Consider the following 20749-nt stretch of genomic DNA (forward strand, 5'->3'; position numbering starts at 1 on the left):
TAAATGCACTATAAATTAACTGGAACTATTCTAATGACACAGGTAAACCCATCCGACAGATATCATCTAATGCCCATAATCACGCCAGCTTATCCACAGCAGAACTCTACATATAACGTTTCTACTTCAACACGAGCAGTAATGGTAGAGGAGTTCAAGCAAGGTACGTTATTTCAAACCTTTTCATACGTGATATATAAAAAGCCAAAGTAAATAGATGCCAAGCAAAAATTCTCAGTTTTTCTCCCTTATAAAACAAATGTATGTTAGCCATACAGTCCTAGCTTTCATATAGCTCCTTCTCATATAAAGGTATCAAAGGATGTGGTATGCAAAAGCTGGGTAGAAATGTTAATGTGCTTACCTAGTCAGGTTAATGGTCTACAAAAATATAGCAGACTTACTTTTTCTTTCATTAAAAACCCCAAAACACAGGTCTTGCTGTCACAGATGAAATTCTTCAAGGAAAATCAGACTGGCCAAAACTCCTTGAACCACCAAACTTTTTTCAAAAGTACAAGTATGTATGAAATCCATCATCCAAAATATTTTGAATTACAATGCCACTGGAATATTTTGTGTGCGTGCGCTATCACTCATTTCCCTGGTTGGTGTGACTAGGTGCTATAATTTGCCATTTGCCTGTAGAGACTTAATTTTCTTTTTCCCTATTTTAGCCAATGAATTAGAATCCAGTAAAAGTAAAATGCAGGCTACTCTTCAGTAAAGGAATCGCTAACTTTTATACTTATATCAGAAATGCTTTCAGTACCTCTACTTGTGGCTTAAAATAGCTTGAAGAAAAGGAAGTTGAAAGAGGCCTATTTCCATGTAAATTGAAAGAGCTGAACTGTTACCCCATATTTCCTAAACATATAAAGCACAACTAAAAAATAGTAGTGTGGACGTGGGAAGCACTACAAAAATCCATATGGAGTGTACCCTGGAGCTTCATGTGTGTAGGACACCTACTCTACTTGCCTAAACCACACTCGTTCTATTGGGCCATGCAATGTCTGTACTCCAGCATGCTGCTAGACCCGGGGAAGTTGTTAACTTTTGGTGAGGGGGCCACTCCAAGATTTTGGAAAGTGGTCAAGGGCTGCATGTTTCTGTGAAGGGGATGCAGGGTCTAGGATGGAGGTTGGGTGCAGAAGAGTGCATTGGGTAAGGGACTGGGGTGCAGGAGACAGTGTGAGACCTCAGAGGGAGTTTGGGTGAAGGAAGGAGTTGTGACCAGGGTCGGGGATTGGAGTGTAGGGTCTGAGAGAAAGTATGGGTGCAGGAGAGAATTCTGGCCTGGGGAAAGGAGGGTATTGGAGGGGTTATTGGGTCTGGGAGGGCATTGTGACCTGGGTCAAGGGGGAGTGAAGATTGTTTGGGGGGTGACCTGGGGGGGAGAGTTGGGGTGCCAGAGGCAAGCTTTGTCTGGGAAGCACTTACCTAAGCATCTCCCGACCAACAGCCTTGCAGCACCCTCAAGGCAGGCTGGGCACCTTGCCTGCTGCGGCCCGAGATTGCTTAAAACTGAAGGCTGCTCCCTCCATGTGGCACTCAGGCCTGGGTGGGGGGAGCGGATTGCACTGTCCCTCTCCCCCCAAGCTAATCTCTCAGCTCCTATTGGCTGATTGTTTCCAGCCAATAGGAGCTGAAGACGGGGCTGGGGGCAGGAAGATCACACAAGCATCCCTTCCCTCTAGAGCAGAGGGGCACATTGAGCAGCCCTGTGCTTAAAACAGTGGCTGCTGAGTGGCTGAGGGTCTCAGCTGGGTGTTCCATGGGCCGGATCTGGTGTCTTGGCTGCATCCAGTCTGCCTGAGAGACCTATGTTGCCCACCCTGTCCAAGACACATTGGTGCCTGTCCCAATGGAAGAAAGCATTGGCTGTACATACCTGGAATTCTTCTAAGAGCCATTCTAGAACAATTAAAATATTCCATTGGCTTGGTGAAATTAAATTTTCACACTGTATTGTTATAGGATTGCACCTTAGTTAAAATGTAGTATAATGCTAGACAATGGATGATTAAGCAATTAAGGTACAAAATACATTAATGATCTAATGCAAGAGTAAATTGCACATGTATGTTTTGAGTTCAGTGAAATGGGATCACTTATTCTGTTTTCAGTTACATTTACAATGGGTAATTACGTATTTTCATAGCTTTGGTAAAATATGATTCATGACTGTTTGTCTAAGTCTTGGAATTATTGTACTAAGTTTTCTACTCTGAATTTGGGATCAGAGTTTAGTTGTCAGACGGGGGCTAACTATTTGTTTTTCAGGCATTATATTGTGTTGACTGCTAGTGCTTCTACCGAAGAGCATCATTTAGAATGGTAAGGTTTTTTTTAAATATGGGGGGGGGGGGGGAAATCACTTAAAACATAGCTTACAGTAGGCTTGTCTTCATATAATGAGGAAAATGGTAGAGTACCAAACTCTCTCCTTTGTTTAAAAAATATGCAGCTTGGAATTCCGAGGTATGGATTCTAAATATGGAAAAGCTTTCTATAATTCTCTTGGAAAAGGTAAATAAGTGTAGTTGTGACATGGTTTCTCAAAACACCACAAGCAGCAGTGAGCACTAGTAAGGTGAAACAGTATCCGTTAAAGTGCTATTTGGCAGTATGCAAGCAGAAGATATGCTGTCTGCATCGGCAATTAAACTTGCAATTAAACACAATTGGGAATCATAATGCATCAAGTGACCAATTAGTCATAAAAAATACTATTTTATGTGGTGGCAAATTTTAGCTGATCAGTAGTGATGGCCTCTGCAGAAGTGGATTAATGAGGAATTTGAAAGATGGTAGACATGCAATTTTTAGGGGTGGAGGCATGGTTTTTTTTTTTTTTTTTTTTCGTTTGTTTGTTTTTCTTTTGGGCCGGGGGTAAACCTTGCTCCTATGTGAAAAGCTCCCTTGTTCTTGGCAATTCTGAAGCAAGTGGAGTTCTTAGTGTATGCAGCTGCATGATTACTGCTATGAAAGTGGTTTTCATATCTTGCCAAATGTAAGGTTTCTCCTTACACCTAGGCTACGTCTACACTGGCCCCTTTTCCAAAAGGGGCATGCTAATTTTCAACTTCAGAATAGGGAAATCCGTGGGGGATTTAAATATCCCCGTGGGATTTAAATAAAGATGTCCGCCGCTTTTTTCCGGCTTGGGGAAAAGCCGGAAAAAAGCGTCTAGACTGGCCCGATCCTCCGGAATAAAGCCCTATTCCGGAGGATCTCTTCATCCTACTTTGATGTGTACTTTGAAGTAGGAATAAGAGATCCTCCAGAAAAGGGCTTTATTCCGGAGAATCGGGCCAGTCTAGATGCTTTTTTCCGGCTTTTCCCCAAGCCGGAAAAAAGCAGCGGACATCTTTATTTAAATCCCACGGGGGATATTTAAATCCCCCGCGGATTTCCCTATTCTGAAGTTGAAAATTAGCATGCCCCTTTCGGAAAAGGGGCCAGTGTAGACGTAGCCCTACAGTTCAGAAGAAAATAGTATGCTGAGGCTTTCAACTAAGAGTCACTCTGACTTTTCAGTAGTTATATCAACACTTTAGGACTTGGGGAAATAGTTGATTATTGAAATATGTGTTCTAGATGTTGGATCTCGTTTCCGAGGCTGCGAGTTTAAACGCTGATATGACGACTGCCATTTTTCCTGTAGAAGCCACTGGCCAATAACATTGCCTTCTATTCAGTGCTAAAAGCAGTCAGGAGGCAAAAACCATTTTCCACAGCCTTTTAAAAGTTAATGGCTACACAGCTATCCGCTTTAAATTAATCTGCGAGACTCAATGCAAAAACATTATTTCAGAATAGCAACTGAAGGAGCAGAATTGGCTGGCACCACTTCTAGCCAATTTCTATTTGTTCTAATGAAATGTATTCATAAGTTTATTTACCTTACTGTGTGTTGCAACACCCAGGTAATAAGTACATATTTCAAAATAACCTCCTATTTGTTTTGAAACTAACCATCCAAATGTGCTCATTTCAATTGAACAATATGATATTAAATACCAATAATTTTAAGGCCAATAATATGTATTATGTCAAATAGCTATGTTAAGCATTCATTTTTGTTCCTGAAATGGTGAGCTTAACCAAGTTAAGACTGCATGTAACAGTTAATGGGGGCATTCTGCTAGCAGCTCCATAGGTAATGGGTTTTTAATAGTGCATAAATCTTACTACAGCTCTAAACATAAATGGCTTTTTGGTGCAAAACTGTTTTTTAGATTTTATTTTATTTTTTTAATTAGTCTGGGTAGCCATGGCTTTTTCCCATTTTTAATTAGAAGGATTTGAAATTTGGCTCTGGTTTTCCTGGGCAATCCACTGGCAACTTTCTCATTATGAAATGCAGGCTTGTTAGCATGCACACTTAGCTAAACAGTCAAACGTATACCACCATTAATCCACAGACTCTGCTCTCCACAACCTTACATTCTCTCTCAGACTTTACTTCACCATCCTGTTCTTCTGGTGTTGTAATACACTAGAAGGGGATAACTCAACAGAGCTGATGAAAGGTAGGCATTTTTGGGGGGGGAAGAGTTATAGTGCAAGTAGTTGTGGTGATGGTAAAATGTCTGGGTATGAACGGGATGTGTACTGTTACGTTGCCTTATTCATTTGTTTTTGTGATTTGAGTCAGGTGTCAGTTCAACAACCTTAACTATCGAATACTTTTGTGTGTGTTGTTGTAAATTATTCCTGCCTACATTGTCCTTAATACTTCTTTACGTGATATCATGAATTCAATTTTTTTAATGTTTTAAATGGACTGATTCATGCTAGTTAAAATACTAAAGAAAACAGAAAAAAATTGTAAATTAACATCTTTCTTTGACTTAATGCCATAAGAACTTCCAATGAGAAGATACTACAATTCAGGCCTTCAAGTTATTCTGGAACATACTTAATATTATGTTGGTTTATCTTGCCCTTTTCGTGCTTCTAGACTTTTTTCTCTTGGTTTGGAGAAGGAGGCATTCTCCCTACCCTTTCACTTGGATAGACTGCTAGAGCTGTCTGGGAAAGTGTGAAACAAGAATTTGTTGGTGAAATCTAAACATTTTTGGTTAGACTTTAGGTGAGGTTCTGATGGAACCCAGGAGAGGCGCTGACAGAATACCCATGTACCACTTCTTTCCCTTTTTATGGGGAATTCTGCAATTTTTGTTTACATTCCAAATCAGAACACATTCACGTTTCAGAATCTCTAAATACTCCAAGAACAGAACTACCTTTCTCTACTTAGCTATAGTAAGAATTCTGCTCTTCTTCCTAGGTCTGGAGTACAATTCTCAAAACGCAATTACAATAACCTTTCCAAAAACACTTTTGCTTCATATTGACTTCTTTCTGCCCACCTACCACCCAGCCAACCAATGTTATAACTTGTAACCTAGTATCTTGATCCTACAACTCGATGCCATAAGCTAGAATGGGAATGGCCATATTTTAACTCCTTTATAGGATAATTAATGGCTATCATGAACTTGTGCCAACCTTTTTAGCCTTATAAAGAAACTTTCTAAAGGAACTTCTGGTCCTAAATTAAAACAAATTTTGAGATCCAGCCTTGAGTTGCTGTATTTAAATTCCATTTAGCTACTGGTCATGCTGGGTTGATTGGACTGGTGCCTTAACATTTAAAAAGTGTATAAGTGGTAATTAGAACTATTGTATTGTGCCTGACTCGGGAAAACCAAACTAATTTAATACTTGCTCTTTTTATTAGGGTTGGTCTAGTTGAATCTAAAATTCGTGTACTTGTTGGGAACTTGGAGAGAAATGAATTTATAATCCTTGCACACGTTAATCCTCAGTCTTTCCCTGGCAACAAGGAACATTACAAAGAGTAAGCTAAATTGTGTGTGTGTTTTTGAAGTCTAAGAATGTGGTTGTTTAGTCACTAAAATGTACAGAAGACTAGCAGATTTCAGTTATTCTAGATACCTCCACATGCATTCTTGAAAGGCATTTCAAGCTAATCAAACACTACTTCACAGCTGTGTCTCCAAGAGAAGGCATTCTAGATATGCCATAATATTTAAGAATGAAATATTGTACCTCTGGCTAGCATACTAAAACAATTTATGCAATAAGTAGAAATTAAATCAAACTCTGTAGTGCAAATGAACAGCTAAATGTAGATTAGTTTATTTAATCCACTTCCTGAAGCTAAATTGACATCCAAATAGAACTGACACATACACACAAATGAGACGTGATTTGATTGGTGTGTTTTTGTTTAGGAGCAACTATGTATCAATGTGGTTCCTTGGAATAATTTTTAGGAAAATGGAAAATGCTGAAAGTATTAACATTGACTTAACATATGATATACAGTCATTCACAGATACGGGTAAGCTTATATTTCTCTTTTTAGACTTGGTATGGTTTTTAATTTGATTTACGATTATTTTATTATATTATATGGATATAGTTATGGTGAAGGTCTAGTTGCAGAGCATGTGGATGTTTAATCTTAAAATGGTAAACGTAGTAGTTTTGACAACAAAACAGATTCTTTATTTGGCAGTGTACCTGCTATAGCCACACAATAGCATTACTTATCAGATACAAACCATATTAGGAACATTGTGAGGACTCTTAACTGAAGCACTCTATAGTCTCTTACCCTAAAGAGCTCTCCTAAACTTGTACACATGACACTTCTTCAATCAGGCATATGCTAGAAAAAGTCAGTAAAGTCAGAGCCACCTGTAAAACAATTAAAATACATGTTCTGTCCAGCACAGGGAGTAATGGGAGAAGAGCTAAAACTCGAGCAGAATCATAAATATGTGCATCTCTTCTCTGGCATGGTGAGCAGCTAGCTCAGTCATGTGAACTATACATTTGCTAAGCCAACATAAGAACGGCCGTACTGGGTCAGACCAAAGGTCCATCTAGCCCAGTATCCTGTCTACCGACAGTGGCCAGCACCAGGTGCCCCAGAGAGGGTGGACCGAAGACAATGATCAAGTGATTTGTCTCCTGCCATCCCTCTCCAGCCTCTGACAAACAGAGGCCAAGGACACCATTTTATCCCCTGGCTAATAGCCTTTTATGGACCTAACCGCCATGAATTTATCCAGCTTCTCTTTAAACTCTATTATAGTCCTAGCCTTCACAGCCTTCTCTGGCAAGGAGTTCCACAGGTTGACTACACGCTGTGTGAAGAAGAACTTTCTTTTATTAGTTTTAAACCTGCTACCCATTAATTTCACTTGGTGTCCTCTAGTTCTTCTATTATGGGAACTAATAAATAATATTTCTTTATCAGCCCTCTCCACACCACTCATGATTTTATAGACCTCTATTGTATCCCCCCTCAGTCTCCTCTTTTCTAAACTGAAAAGTCCCAGTCTCTTTAACCTCTCCTCATATGGGACCCGTTCCAAACCCCTAATCATTTTAGTTGCCCTTTTCTGAACCCTTTCCAAGGCCAAAATATCTTTTTTGAGGTGAGGAGACCACATCTGTACACAGTATTCAAGATGTGGGCGTACTATAGTTTTCTACAGGGGCAGTAAGATATTCTGGGTCTTATTTTCTATCCCTTTCCTAATAATTCCTAGCATCCTATTTGCCTTATTGACTGTCACTGCACACTGTGTGGAAGTTTTCAGAGAACTGTCCACGATAACTCCAAGATCTCTTTCCTGATTTGTCGTAGCCAAATTAGCCTCCATCATACTGTACATATAGTTGGGGTTATTTTTCCCGATGTGCATTACTTTACACTTATGCACATTAAATTTCATTTGCCATATTTCATAAATTTCATAGCTGTTGCAAGCATCTATTTCAAATTGCTGTCAAAGGCGGCATAGATATGGCTAGTCAGAGGCATGAGTTGGGGGACCCATAGTTAAGACCATCAACATTCGTGCTGTATGTAATTTGTAGTAGAAATTATAGCGTAGGAATTAGAGTATCAGCAATGGTGGATTAACCACTCCTAGGCCAATGGGGCTCATGCTTGGGCCGGGGGGGGGAGGCAGAAAAATGGGCACCACTGAACCCCAGCCTGCTCTGCCTGCCCAGTGCGCCTGCTTGAGGAGTGGGCACGGAGGATTACTCTGTCTGCCTAGCATTCCTGCAAATCCCTGCTCCTCACAGGAACATCAGGTGGATGGGGTGGGGTAAGTCACTGCACCCCAATCCCATTTCTCCAGTAGGAGCACTCAGGTTAGAGGGGGGACTACAGGCAGAAGGGATGGGGTAGGACCCCCATTTAGTCTGGCCCGGGGCCCCAAAAATGGTAATCTACTTCTGAGTAGCAGTCAAACTTTATAAAAATAGTTCAGAATGGTCAGTAATAGAATGCAATAACTCCTGTCCTAGTCTTGAAGCTAGACTGCATGTCAGAAAACATGGTCATGAACACTTGTATACTGGTAAGGGTATGAACGTTCTTTGAGTATTGGGTTACTGTGATGTTGCCAACACACCCTTTACTATTAGCTACTTGTAATATTCAACTACTGACTCTTCCCTTACCTTTCATTTGTGATGTATTGGAATCACTGAAGTGTAGATCTAAGTAGGAATTGGAAGGACTAGTCGACCATCTGATGAGCAAATGCTTATCAGATAGTCGACTAGTTCTCCCCTCCCTGCCCCCCCTTGCTGCCTCTATCAGAAAGAGGCAGTAAGGGGGGGAAGAAGAGCGGGTGCTTCAGAACAGCAGTGCCACGTGGAGCCTGGGCTCACCAGGGGCCCAGCTGACCCCAGGCTTCACATGGCACTGCCACTTTGGAACGCTGCATGGACCCCGGGGTCCCCAGCTGGCCTTAGGCTGCACATGGCATTTCAAAGCAGCAGCGCCGCATAGCATCTGGGATCAACTAGGGACTCTCCCGTTGTCATACAATTTCTCTTACAGCTTGACGCTGTGCTCCCCACAGCATTTCAAAGTGGCAGCACCCACAGGGAGCCTGGGGTCAGGTCTTGGGTGCTGACTCTGGGCTTCATGTGGGTGCTGCTGCTTTGAAATGTCGTGGGCAGCACAGACCTAGTGGGGGACTGCTTGAGTCCCAGCTGGTCCCGTGCTCCCCACAGCACTTTCACCTTTTGAAGTGTACGCTTCAAAGGCAAAAGCGCCCTTGTTGACTAATTGAATAGTTGATGCACATTGCATCAACTATTTGATTAGTCAGTTAATCAAAACTGAACATCCCTAAATCTAAAGGGACAAAGTTAATTTAATCCCACAATTTTTTATTTTTATTTTTACAAATTTCCAAGGCTACTATAGCTGAAAGACCATACTTTTTGTTTAGTTTGAGCATTTGATAGCTCATTGTATATATGTGGCTTTTACTGATTCCCCCCCCAGTCCCCATTAGCTAGAAGTGGACAATCAGATTTATTGCTGTTTGTCTTACATTCACCGTTGTTATAACATACTGAGAAACTGTACCTGAAATTCAGTCATACTTCATGTGAGCATCTGATGGTTCATGAAAACATGCTTGTTAAACTTCAGAGTGAGATGACAGTAGTGCTTGAATAATATGGTAACTTTTAATGGTTTCTTATGATGAGTCTTTGAGGGCTAAAACAATCGAACCTCAAAGAAATCTGGCATATAAATGTGTAAGCATTTCAAAATCTTAATGTGGAAGCCCAGCGTGTGTTTTGTTAGACTTAGAAGTGCACCTTTGGATACGTATGTACATAGTTTTTTACAATGTGCATTTGAATGTCAACTGTTTAATCTTTTAAAATTTTAATAGTGCACTTGTATTTAAGGTGTTTAAAACAACTGGCCCTTGTTAATGCATGTTATGGATGCTGTTATGGATGTTTTTGTGAGCCTGTAACTCAAACTGTTACCAGAGACCTCTATGAAGTCATTTAGGCAAAATGCTGAGCCTGGCTGAACAAGTTGTTCCATTTTAACTATAACCAGTACAGTTAGCTGGACATTCTCTTACGTCTAGACTACATGCCTCTGGCGACAGAGGCATGTAGATTAGGCTACCCGACAGAGTAAAATGAAGCGGCGATTTAAATAATCGCCGCTTCATTTAAATTTACATGGCTGCCGCGTTGAGCCGACAAACAGCTGATCAGCTGTTTGTCGGCTCAACGCGGCAGCCATGTAAATTTAAATGAAGCGGCGATTATTTAAATCGCCGCTTCATTTTACTCTGTCGGGTAGCCTAATTTACATGCCTCTGTCGCCAGAGGCATGTAGTCTAGACGTACCCTATATTACAAGTTGAACTTCACTCATCCAGTACCCTCGGAACCTGGCCAGTGCCGAACCACAGGAGATTAATATTGTCTAGCAAGAGTGCCTCTGCAGGCCAGATCTGGCCTGTCAAGCCAGTGGATCCATCCCATAGCCATCCTGCCGATCCCTCGCCCATAGGCCAATCAAGATGTGGAAATGGGAGCAAAGTCTCCTTCCCCTGCAAGGGGCACACAGCAGCTAGAAGGAACCACTGCCTGTTGTAAAACAGCTGGTGGTTCTCTCTAGCCACTGCACGTCCCGGCAGGGTGGGGGCAAGTGGTGAGAGATGAGAGCATGAAGAGTCTCCAGAGGAAGTCCAAGATCTCTTTACTAATTCTAGGATCCCACATACGCTTGGCAGCATACTAAAAATTTAACTTAAATTGCTACTGCATCAGTTAAACAAATGCAGAATATAAAGTCAAATAAGTAAACCTTAAAATGGAATCTCCACTAATGTATTTCCTAAAGTTACCCTTTATAAGCGTAAGGGTGACATCACTGTATTTGGTTTATAAGTAATGGAAACTGAAGATGCTCTTACAGAGACACCATCCAGGAAGATGTGCTTAATTTTAACTTACATTATCAGCTCTATTTTGTCTTCCTCTACTTTGCCTATCTGCTCAATTTGTGGGCAGTTCTGTTTGTGGAATGAAATAAACTGCATCGGGCTTTTTTGTCTGCATTTTTACATTAAATATTTAAACAGCTGAGTTATTTGGTATGCAAATTATGGATATCTGAATCCATTGACTAACCAACACTAGTCAGAGGTGACAGTTAACTGAATTTCTCAGTCCAGTGAATCAGAGGGCGTTAACGTTAAGGTTAGTATATTTTAAAAGACCCCTGCTTTCCTCTACACTGTTATTTGCAACCTTTTAAAGCAGCACAAACACCCATAATCATCTTTTTTTAAAGTGACTACAAGATGGTGACAGATTATGAACATTAAATGGACATGGTTAGTTATGAAATGTAAAGTAAAATTCTCTTCTGATAACCTTCTGTTACTATAGCTTTAGTTTAAATTTGCTTCAACGTATTATTGACAATATTCCAATATGATACTTCCAGTGTAAAAATGCTTAATGAAGGCCAGCTGTTGGCATCTTCAGTTTTACAAAAATATAAATCTGCAATGAGTGAACTAGAATCTATATGTATTGTGGCTTTAAATGTGGTAATTGCATATTACAGTTCACAGGCAGGCAAATAACATCAATATGCTAAAAGAAGGCATGAAGATTGAAGCCACTCATGTGAAGAAAAAGCAACTGCATTATTATTTGCCTGCTGAAATATTACAAAAAAGAAAGAAGGTATGATGAAGTTTTGACCCTTCACAAAATATTTGTATGTGTGCGTATCCTTTTATTTAAAAAAAAAAAAAAAAACCTATATCCTGTAACCTTTGTTTTCAGCAAAGCATACCGGACATTGGGCGGAATATTAGTGGATTTCCATCCACACGGATTTCAGTGGATGGAAGCTCTTTGGATGGTTTCACTAACACAGACACTGGAACACGATATAGCTCCCCTTCTTCATTGAACAGGATCTCTAAATTGGACACCTTTTCTCTGATAGAAACAGAAAGGTTAGCAGTATGTAAGATTGTTCCAGTATGCCTTGTAGCAATGTGAAGTGCTTTCGAAGGATAACTTTGACTTTTTTAGTGTGGACACGTTTGTTGGGCAGTCCTTACTTTTTTCAGTTGTCGTTGTCGTGGCACGTAAATTAAGTCATTGATTTCTTAAAAAATGTTTGGGGTCTTGCATATTACTCATGTATTTTGTAAGACTGTATAATCTACAAACTTTGAAGGGTAATGACTATGAATAAACAGAAATGGCAGCAGAAACTTAAAGGGACTTGGTAACAGAAATCAACTGTCTTCATGTACAGAATATGTATTTTTAGGCTAGTGGATAATTCAAGGAGACTGGTAACAAGTGTACAATTAAGAGACTGTGTTTGTAACCTGAAATATATAAAAACCATGCAATTTTTATTGAACAGGAATACTGTACTTCAGAAAACCAATGCTGCTACCAGTAGGGAGAAGCCATTGAATGTCACCTTGCCATCACTGCCTGTTAAAGGACTGTCCATTCCAGTGATTGGTTCAAGTATGTATCCAAACATAGTAAGGAAAATGTAAACTTTAACTCTTAACTTTAAAGGCTGTTTTCTTTGTGCAGAGACAGATGTTACAAGTACAACAAAAACAGTGCTTTCTCCAACTGGATGCATCATACCTACAGTAGTAGGACGCAATGTGATTCCTCGACTTATTACATCTCCTCCTGCACAGGGGCAACAATTACTAAATGGAATTTTAACTATAAACTCTAAAAATGTTGCACCTAAAAGATCTCATTCACCTTCCTCAGAAGAATGCACTAAAAGGCTTAAAGATATAGAAAAGGTAAAAACACACTTCAATACAGAATCAAAGAGAGACAGAGTTGGAGAGATGTGTATAGAGAAACTCCAAAAGACGCTGCAGGTAATGTCAACTTCAATTTTTAATACTTTCTTTGTAATAAGAAAATTTCAGCTGTCAGGATTAGTCTAATGTTTACTTACACAAACTCTGAACATTAGACTACACTTTTCAGATCTGATATGACAGTGTTTCATTCTAGCAAACCGATGACTAAATCCTAAGCTTTGATTATAGGCTCTTGGAAAGCTGGAAACACTTGCATCCAGTGATAGGTTTCGTAAAGCTCTAGAGAGAACAGTCTCATAGGAACATTTAATCCGAAGTTCTATGAAACAGTTAAATAACCTGGAAAAGATTTATTTTAAAAATTAGGCTTGTGCTTTTTTATTTTGTTGCTTAATGATTTATAAAATAAGCCCAAAAGTTCTTACTATTTCTTATTTTATGCATAAAAATATCAGCATTGTCAATTCTGGACTACCTTTTTGCTGACTGACCTAAATGCCATATTTAATAACTTTGATTATAAGGGTGGTATTGAAATATTTACCAAAGCCTTTTTTCTCCAAAATGTTCATTAGTCATACTAATTTGACTAAGACTCAATTTCTTTTACTTTTTTGAGTGATAGTCCCTATTGTATTCCATAGTGGGCTGTGCATGCACACCATGCATCTGGAGCTGGAGAATTTGAAAGCAGTGTTCAGTGGTATGTGCATACACCCTACCTCACCTGTGCCCCATCTGAGGGGATAGAGCAGGGTAAACTGATCACCATGTCTCCAGTTTCTTCTCACTGCTGCATGATCCAAGGTGGAAACTTGTGTGGATACAGATTTGTAGCTACATCCTACAAAATAAGAACTACATAGTTTAAAAATAGTTTTAACAGTGTATCACTTTATGGATAAATGGGGTGGGGTTTGCTCATGATATTAAGATATAAGACTGTACCCAGGACCCCGGGCATCAAATACCATGGTTCTGATGGTAACTACCACCAGCGCTATCTGTACTGCTTTGGAAGCTCACATCATAGCCAATTGTTTCCCCAGCCATACTCAACCCTGCTTATAGAGGGTGAATGCCTGGATCTGCTGGGGAGAAAGATCTTAATCATCCAGTCTGCAGTTCAGGATAACCAGATACTAGGTGCTAATGGCTGAACACAATTTCCTGATCTACCCCAAATTTGCAGCGTTTACTCCCACAGTAGGACATGTAGGTACATGGGTTGGCTGTTCTTTTCCCTCAGAGGCATTATGAACAACAAAGGACAGAAGGTTCAAAAGTCCTGCTTCTCTACATCTCTGCAACTGGCTCAGCATCTTAAGGTCAGCCCTGGCCAATGTTGGTTTTGATGGGTGCTTGAGAGCAACAAAACATTAAGCCCAACTTGACCTAAGCCTGCCTAGCATTTTTTGGTTTTCAAGACTTAGACTACTGCAATAACAGACAAGTGGGAGCTGAATGTCATCCACTCTGGCTATGGTATTTAGGATCCCAACTTCCTCCAAAACCACTGCCAACCCCTCTAAGGGCCACATTAGATTAGTCTCAAACAAGAGGTGAACTTCTTGCTGCACCAAGGAGTGATCGAACTCCACTTTCCTCAATACTGAGGGAGAGGGATTTATTTGACTGACTTCATGGTACCTAAAAAGCAGCTTATTTCAAGACTACTCCTGTACTTCCATCTCAGCTACTACATTTGCACACTACAATTTTGCATAGCCATGTTGGCAGCTATAATTCCAGTCAGAAAAGGGCAAGTGGTTTAAGGCACTTGAGATGAAGGACCTTTTACTTTTTCACCTAAACATTCGTTCCCCTCCACAAAAGCTTCCTGAGATTCATGGTGGACTCCACCCATTTTCAGAACAAAGTATTCCCCTCTGGAATAGCAACTGCCCCCAGAGTATTTACCAAGATATTCCCAGTAGAGCCAGTCCATGTCTGATGTTGTGGTCTCATTGTCCTCAAATCCTAGAGAAAAACCTAATATTATCAACTTCCATGATGTTATACTTGGATTCAGTGTAAACACTGAAAAATCTGTTTTTTCTCTCTCTCTATCTCTCTCTCTCATTCGGGCAATATTGAATTGTATCACAACAAAATCATACCTGCAGGACAGGTTCCAGACCATGAGCAGTATCACAGCCTACATTACAAAAAAGCCCCAAGTACTAGTCAAGTCACTTGTCTCGGCTAGATCGTATAATGTTATGCAACTGTCATCCCTTTTGCAAGACTCTACTTGATGTAATCTCCAAAACGCCAGTCAATGAAGCTCATGGTGACTGTTCTGACCAATCTAGTATCTTTCTTGCTATGGTGGACGTGGACAAATCCAAATCCATGCATACCTGACAAGGCTCCTCTTTCTCCCTTCTCCAGACAGGACCACTACTAAAGCTGCATCCCTATTGGGTTGTGGAACCACACACCTCAAAGTACCCAGACTTCTCACAAGTCCAAGATGTTCATCAATATCCTGGAGTTGCAGGCAGTCAGGAAGACATGAACATCCTTTCTTCCATTCATCCATGTTCACCATGTTCTTATGTCAGACATTACAACTGTCAGCTACATCAGTGTTTCTCAAACACTGTGAGTACTCCAGTGGGTCCACCAGCCCTCTTGATCAACTCCTCCTTCCTCCCAGTGCTTCTTGCATGCTGGGGCACGGGTGTTTCAATAGGTCCATCCAACCTTGTATCCCTTAAGATGGAATCATGAGGTAAGCTAGGCCCCGTGTGCACGGAAGGACATTACTTTTCTCTGGCTCTGGACACGAGTGGAATATGGATGGGGACTACATATCTTTAAAGAACTTCTAGTTACAGTTAAATATCCACTTTCAATTGCTCAGCAGTCACCATTACCTTTTGAGGTGCTATTGTTTAACTAGTTAAGTAAAGTTTCTAGGAAAAACATTAATTTTCATGTCATTATCAAGAAATACAAGCTCAATGTTTTGCTGGTCATCTTCAAAAAATAAAACCACATTAGTCTAAGCAATAGTGACATAAGAAAGTAATGCCATTTCTATAGTCAAGCTGCATTAAACCCATACTTTAAGTATCTTAACTATGGAGTGCACAAAGTTATGGTTTATAGAATGATGGGAGAAATCTTGTTGAAAAATCTTGATATTGCAGGTACTATTCATTATGTATCTTAGCTGAAGTAAATAATCCCTTCCCCATCACTTGTAGTAAGTATTGGTAAGGCTATATTTTAGTCATGGGTATTTTTTTGCTAACTCATGGTTTAGTAAACAAAACTTCACAGCCTGTGGCCTGTCCATGACCTGGCAACATCTTTGACTCCTAAGCAGAGGCATAGCCAGGCAGCTGCAGGCACTGCCCCTGCCCTGAGCACTGACTCCAGAGCACCTGTTGGCTGGGAACCACAGCCAATGGGAGCTGCAGAGATAGAGGCAGTTCTTAGTGTCACCTAACTGTGTCCTCATGTAGGAGTTGTGAGAAGGGATGTGTCACTGCTTGAAAGAGCACTCACTGAGCAAGTGCCATTGAGCGCCCCCTTCCCCCCCATCTTGTACTCTAGCCCTGAGATCCCTCCCACACTCTTAACTCCTACTGCTGTTTGGGGGAGAAGCACGTGATGGCCTGAAACTGCTCCAGCAGTGGCTAATCTGCAGTGGCCTGACTAGCCTCTGGATCAATCTGAAGTCAGGGGTCCTGGAAAGTACCAACCCATGACTTCTGTGACAAACTTGCAGCCTTTGGTAAAGGTGTTGATAGTGCTACAGGACAATATAGATGAAACTGATTGTCTAGAAGATTAATCATTCACTCTGATTAGCTACAATTCTGTGGAGTGAGAAATTTGCAGCAACAGGCAGAAGGCCAAGTAAACTACAGAATCTTCTTTACAAAATGTAATAAACACCAACAGATGGGTTAGAAACTTGAGTTATTTATCCAGTTGTTGCACAGTTAACATTCGGTATGTACTTTGATATACTTATAAATGGGATAATACACTGGAGAAAATGGCTTACCATAGTAGGGAAGATTAGGATGTCTTCCTGTAGGTTTTTTGTACAATATCTCTGGTGCAGACACTTAACGTGCTGGTCAGGTTAGCAGCAGCTGATATTGACCAAGCTCTAAATTATCTTTAGTTCCATTTCCCTGAAAATTGACATCAGTCCTCAATGCGTTAGGCATTAATATCTTTAATTTTTTTAAATAACTTTTGCTATTTTCACCTCCACTTTTGTACAAAGGGAAATACTATTTTTTAAATTTGATTATACATTTCCAAAAACTTTATTTCTCAAGCTCCTGTTGTGCCTCAGAAAAGTCCACTCATGTGGCTTTTGCTTGTTTGAAGTTGAAGCAATGCTTTCTTCAGTAAGGACTGTTTGTACTCAACCAAGTTGAATTTCAGATATGCTCTCAACTCCCAATGAAAGCTTTACTCTTATCTGAGGGTAGTTTGGTCCTTAAGGCATTAGTCTGAAGGTCCTAGTCTACTCAGAGTATTTAAGGAATTTCACTTAATTAGTGACTTAAGAATATATGAATTAAAATCAAGCTTTTTCCATTTCTCTGTTTACCTACACATCGTACTGGGAAGCCAATGTGAAATTATTTGCTGGGAAGCCAATGTGTAACTTCATACTTTAAGTCTCTGAGCATTTGAATTATTTCTAGACCTAAACCTAGCACTGAGTGAATATTTTTTTTGTACAAAACTTATTGGATGAAAAATTTACTTGTGGTTAATCCAGTGTCAAAATTCAAATAGCTTTAACTTGCCCAATAACATCAGCCAAATTAAACATTTTCTAAAGTCTTTCTGTAAACTTCCTGAATTTTGGTCAGCTCAAACCAAATACATTCAGGACAGCCAGTAAGCCAAAAACAGAAGTTACTCACTTTATAACCAACAATTTAAATCTTGTCTCCTTCAAAAATAAAATTTGTCAACTTTTTTTTTTGTTAAAGAAAGGGCATCCCAATCTATAGGCAGAAGCTGGGTAATGAAAAGTTCAGAGCCTGGATTTGTGTACAATAGCCATTCAAGTAAATAGTCTTTTTTATGTAAATTCAAACTTTGAGCAATTTTAAAGGCTCCCCAAGTTAGTTTTGCTAAAAAGTGTTAACTTGAGCAGGTGCATGCACTGATATTCATATCTTTTGGGTACATACGCAGGCCCTTTATAGAAGAATAAAATAGCCCAGAATGCCTTCCACATAACAAATAAATGTCACGAGGCTTCTAAAGTTTCACAAATGCCTGTTCTATCTGTTTTTGGTACCAATTAAGAGAGCATTTAAGTATTTGTTCATTAGCTGAATTTTGTACTTTTCATATGCATGAACTTAATTGCAATGCATTCAGTACACTGTTCTTACCTACTTTGGGTTAGGAGAGCCTTGGACAAGAGGAATCCATGCCTATTCCAACTATTGACACATCAAGATCACAGGTACTGTCTGAGTCTTTGTTCACAGGTAAAGCAAAACTAGTGAGTAGTTCCTGTTTGCATTAAGATAATTGCTTACACATAAAGCCAGCTATTTAACTATCAAGTACTTTATTTGTTCATATATTATAGTTCTTTAACTCTTGCAGAAGCATTTGGTAACTGATTCTCATGCAAGCACTGTGCAGTGGAATTTTGGAGAGCAGCTTGAGCCGCTCTCAAACAGAAGCCCCAAATTGCCATTCTTACTTAAGGCTCAGGCATAAAGCCAAAGATTGAGAAAGGAAAAACACTTCATTTGCGCACATAAGCATCTGTCTCCTACAATCTCAGGCATTCAAACTTCACAACCACTTAAAAAAAACCCCACTAGACCAAGCCCCTTTCTTTCCAAATTGTCATCTTACTGTTGCTAGAATCTATGCTCTGCTTCAATCACATTCTTCACTGAGTGCTCTGAGCTGTCAACCTACATATGACGTTTACAGGACTTCAATGTAAAAAACTGGATATACTAAAAAACATTTGCAAATCTAACAAATACACTTCAGAGGTTTGAAACCTATTTTTTCAGGTGCCCTCGATCTTAAAACTAGGCTAATCAAGATACAATCTGAAACTTACCTCACTACTTTTTTAACCTCAGCCAGTAGATTTTTGGACTGCCTTGTAAGATTGTCAACTTTCTAATCACACCACCATCTAATCACACACACAACCAAACACCCCTGTCCTTCCCCTTCTGAGGCCCTGCCCCCCACTCACTCATTCCTCTCCCTAAGCCTCCTTCCCCCTCACTTTTTACCAGACTATTGTAGAGTGGGATGAGGGCTTCATCTGGGGGTGGGCACAAGGGGTTCAGAGTTGGGGGGCAGAGCAAGTTTGGTTTTGGGAGGAGGATCAGAGCTGGGGCAGTTGGCTGGATGTGGGAAGAGGTGAGGAGTGTTAGACTTTGCCTGCAAATGTCTAACTTCTAGTAGAGAAGTTAATCTTTCTGGCAGATAATCAGTATTGAGGGCATATTCTAGACCTCTGGGTTTGATGTGGTAGGTTACAGGGTTAATCTGTAGGTCTTGTTTACAGCTGAACAGTTTCATTTTCTACCCAACTTCTGTTAAATCATTCATGTTGACAAACATTTCCTCTTCCCCACTTAATTAATATTTTTCTATTGTAGAGACTTGCCAGTAAAGAACTACCAGATTCATCTTCTCCCATTCCAACAAATAATATTCGTGTCATTAAACATTCCATCAGATTGACCCTTAACCGGTAACTACAGTGCCTCTTCAGGTAAAGATAGTAGTGGTTGTTTAGTGGCTTAAATAAGCAATTTTTATACTGCAGTTGCTGTCCCACATAAAATATCGTTACTGTAACTGAATTGGAGAGACTTTTCCTGTTAATTTTTGTCTGCATTTTGATCTGCAGATGCTGTAGGACACTTCCATTATTGTATAGCTTTTCCAAGATCATCTCCAGACAAGCTGTCTACAAAATCATGGCTTTTGAGTCTCTTTTAAAATTTGCCTTTAGTTCAAATATTTTGTGCTTCTGACTGACCTACTTCTCACTTAGAACTCCCTTCCAACAGCAGTCCTGTTTGTTTTTTTAAAAACTCTTGTGTTATAATCATTGTCTTGAGCTAAAAAAAATTGTTCTGAAAAATACAAAAAAATTGTCCTGTGATACCATTTTTCTGAACGTATGTAAACCTGTTTACTTCAGACACTGGAGTTACATTCTAGTTAAAAGTGTGCATATGAAAGTCCTGGTATTGTTTCTGCTTTCCTAATGGTGTAGATCCACTTTATTTTGTGGACTCCCAATTTTTTCTGGTTGAGCACACACTTTTGTCCATCAGTCAGGCTAGTACTCATAATCCATAGGCAATTGCTTTCCTGTACTTAGCACATAGCCAGGCACTATGTAAGCTGTACAGCTTGTCTCCCATGGAAGCCCAATAAATCAATCTTTAATTTAAAAATGAAAATTCCTCCATTTAAGGTAATCTGCCAATATACGGACATAGTAGGAATGTTCTATACGATGGAATTTGATTCTTGAAAATCTTATTCTGAAGCAGCCTGAGGAGCTCTTCCAGTTTTCACTGGCTAATTTAAAAAAAATTTCCCCACAGCAACAAATTAACTTACCCAAAATACTTAAGACACAGATAAATATTGAGACTAGGAAAGAACTTGTTGTAACTTTACCATCTATTCATTCTACAGAACAATTCTTCACTGATTAGGCATGCAGAAACAGATACTAGCTTCACTGAAACACCCAAAAATATTTCCTTTTGCATAACAGTGTCTATAGAACTCTGGTTGAGAACTATTGCAGTCTACATGTAAACAATCTACATAATCATTATAACGTTTACCTGGTTAAATAGAATAGTTTCCAGGGGAAAAGGCAGTTTCTACAAACCAAACCCTAGACTATAACTTCTCTTGTACTTTGTTTAGTTTAATGTTTTGTAAAAGTTGTATGTATTTTGAAAGTGTTTTTGTATGTATTGTAAGATAACATCTTTTGAAAGAAAAGTTTAAAAACTTCA

At 39.7% G+C, this 20749-nt stretch overlaps 1 protein-coding gene across 5 annotated transcripts in view; it reads left to right on the top strand.

Annotated features, from left to right (window-relative positions):
* The window catches only part of PAPOLG (poly(A) polymerase gamma), a 47805-nt gene extending 27056 nt beyond the window's left edge, over positions 1 to 20749 (top strand). For 3 of the 5 annotated variants that reach the window (XM_075925530.1, XM_075925529.1, XM_075925531.1), the window contains 13 exons: positions 43 to 163; positions 436 to 520; positions 2287 to 2340; positions 5753 to 5872; positions 6270 to 6379; positions 11468 to 11589; positions 11692 to 11867; positions 12290 to 12399; positions 12472 to 12779; positions 15120 to 15332; positions 18127 to 18186; positions 19361 to 19476; positions 19615 to 20749. In XM_075925530.1, the coding sequence (XP_075781645.1) occupies positions 43 to 163; positions 436 to 520; positions 2287 to 2340; positions 5753 to 5872; positions 6270 to 6379; positions 11468 to 11589; positions 11692 to 11867; positions 12290 to 12399; positions 12472 to 12779; positions 15120 to 15332; positions 18127 to 18186; positions 19361 to 19459 (1578 nt within the window). In that variant the 3' untranslated portion in view covers positions 19460 to 19476; positions 19615 to 20749. The remainder of the gene's footprint in view (positions 1 to 42; positions 164 to 435; positions 521 to 2286; positions 2341 to 5752; positions 5873 to 6269; positions 6380 to 11467; positions 11590 to 11691; positions 11868 to 12289; positions 12400 to 12471; positions 12780 to 15119; positions 15333 to 18126; positions 18187 to 19360; positions 19477 to 19614) is intronic. The other 2 variants (XM_075925533.1, XM_075925532.1) reach the window with 1 other exon arrangement.

The sequence above is a fragment of the Pelodiscus sinensis genome, chromosome 3 (assembly GCF_049634645.1).
Source record: "Pelodiscus sinensis isolate JC-2024 chromosome 3, ASM4963464v1, whole genome shotgun sequence".
Classification (NCBI taxonomy): domain Eukaryota; kingdom Metazoa; phylum Chordata; order Testudines; family Trionychidae; genus Pelodiscus; species Pelodiscus sinensis.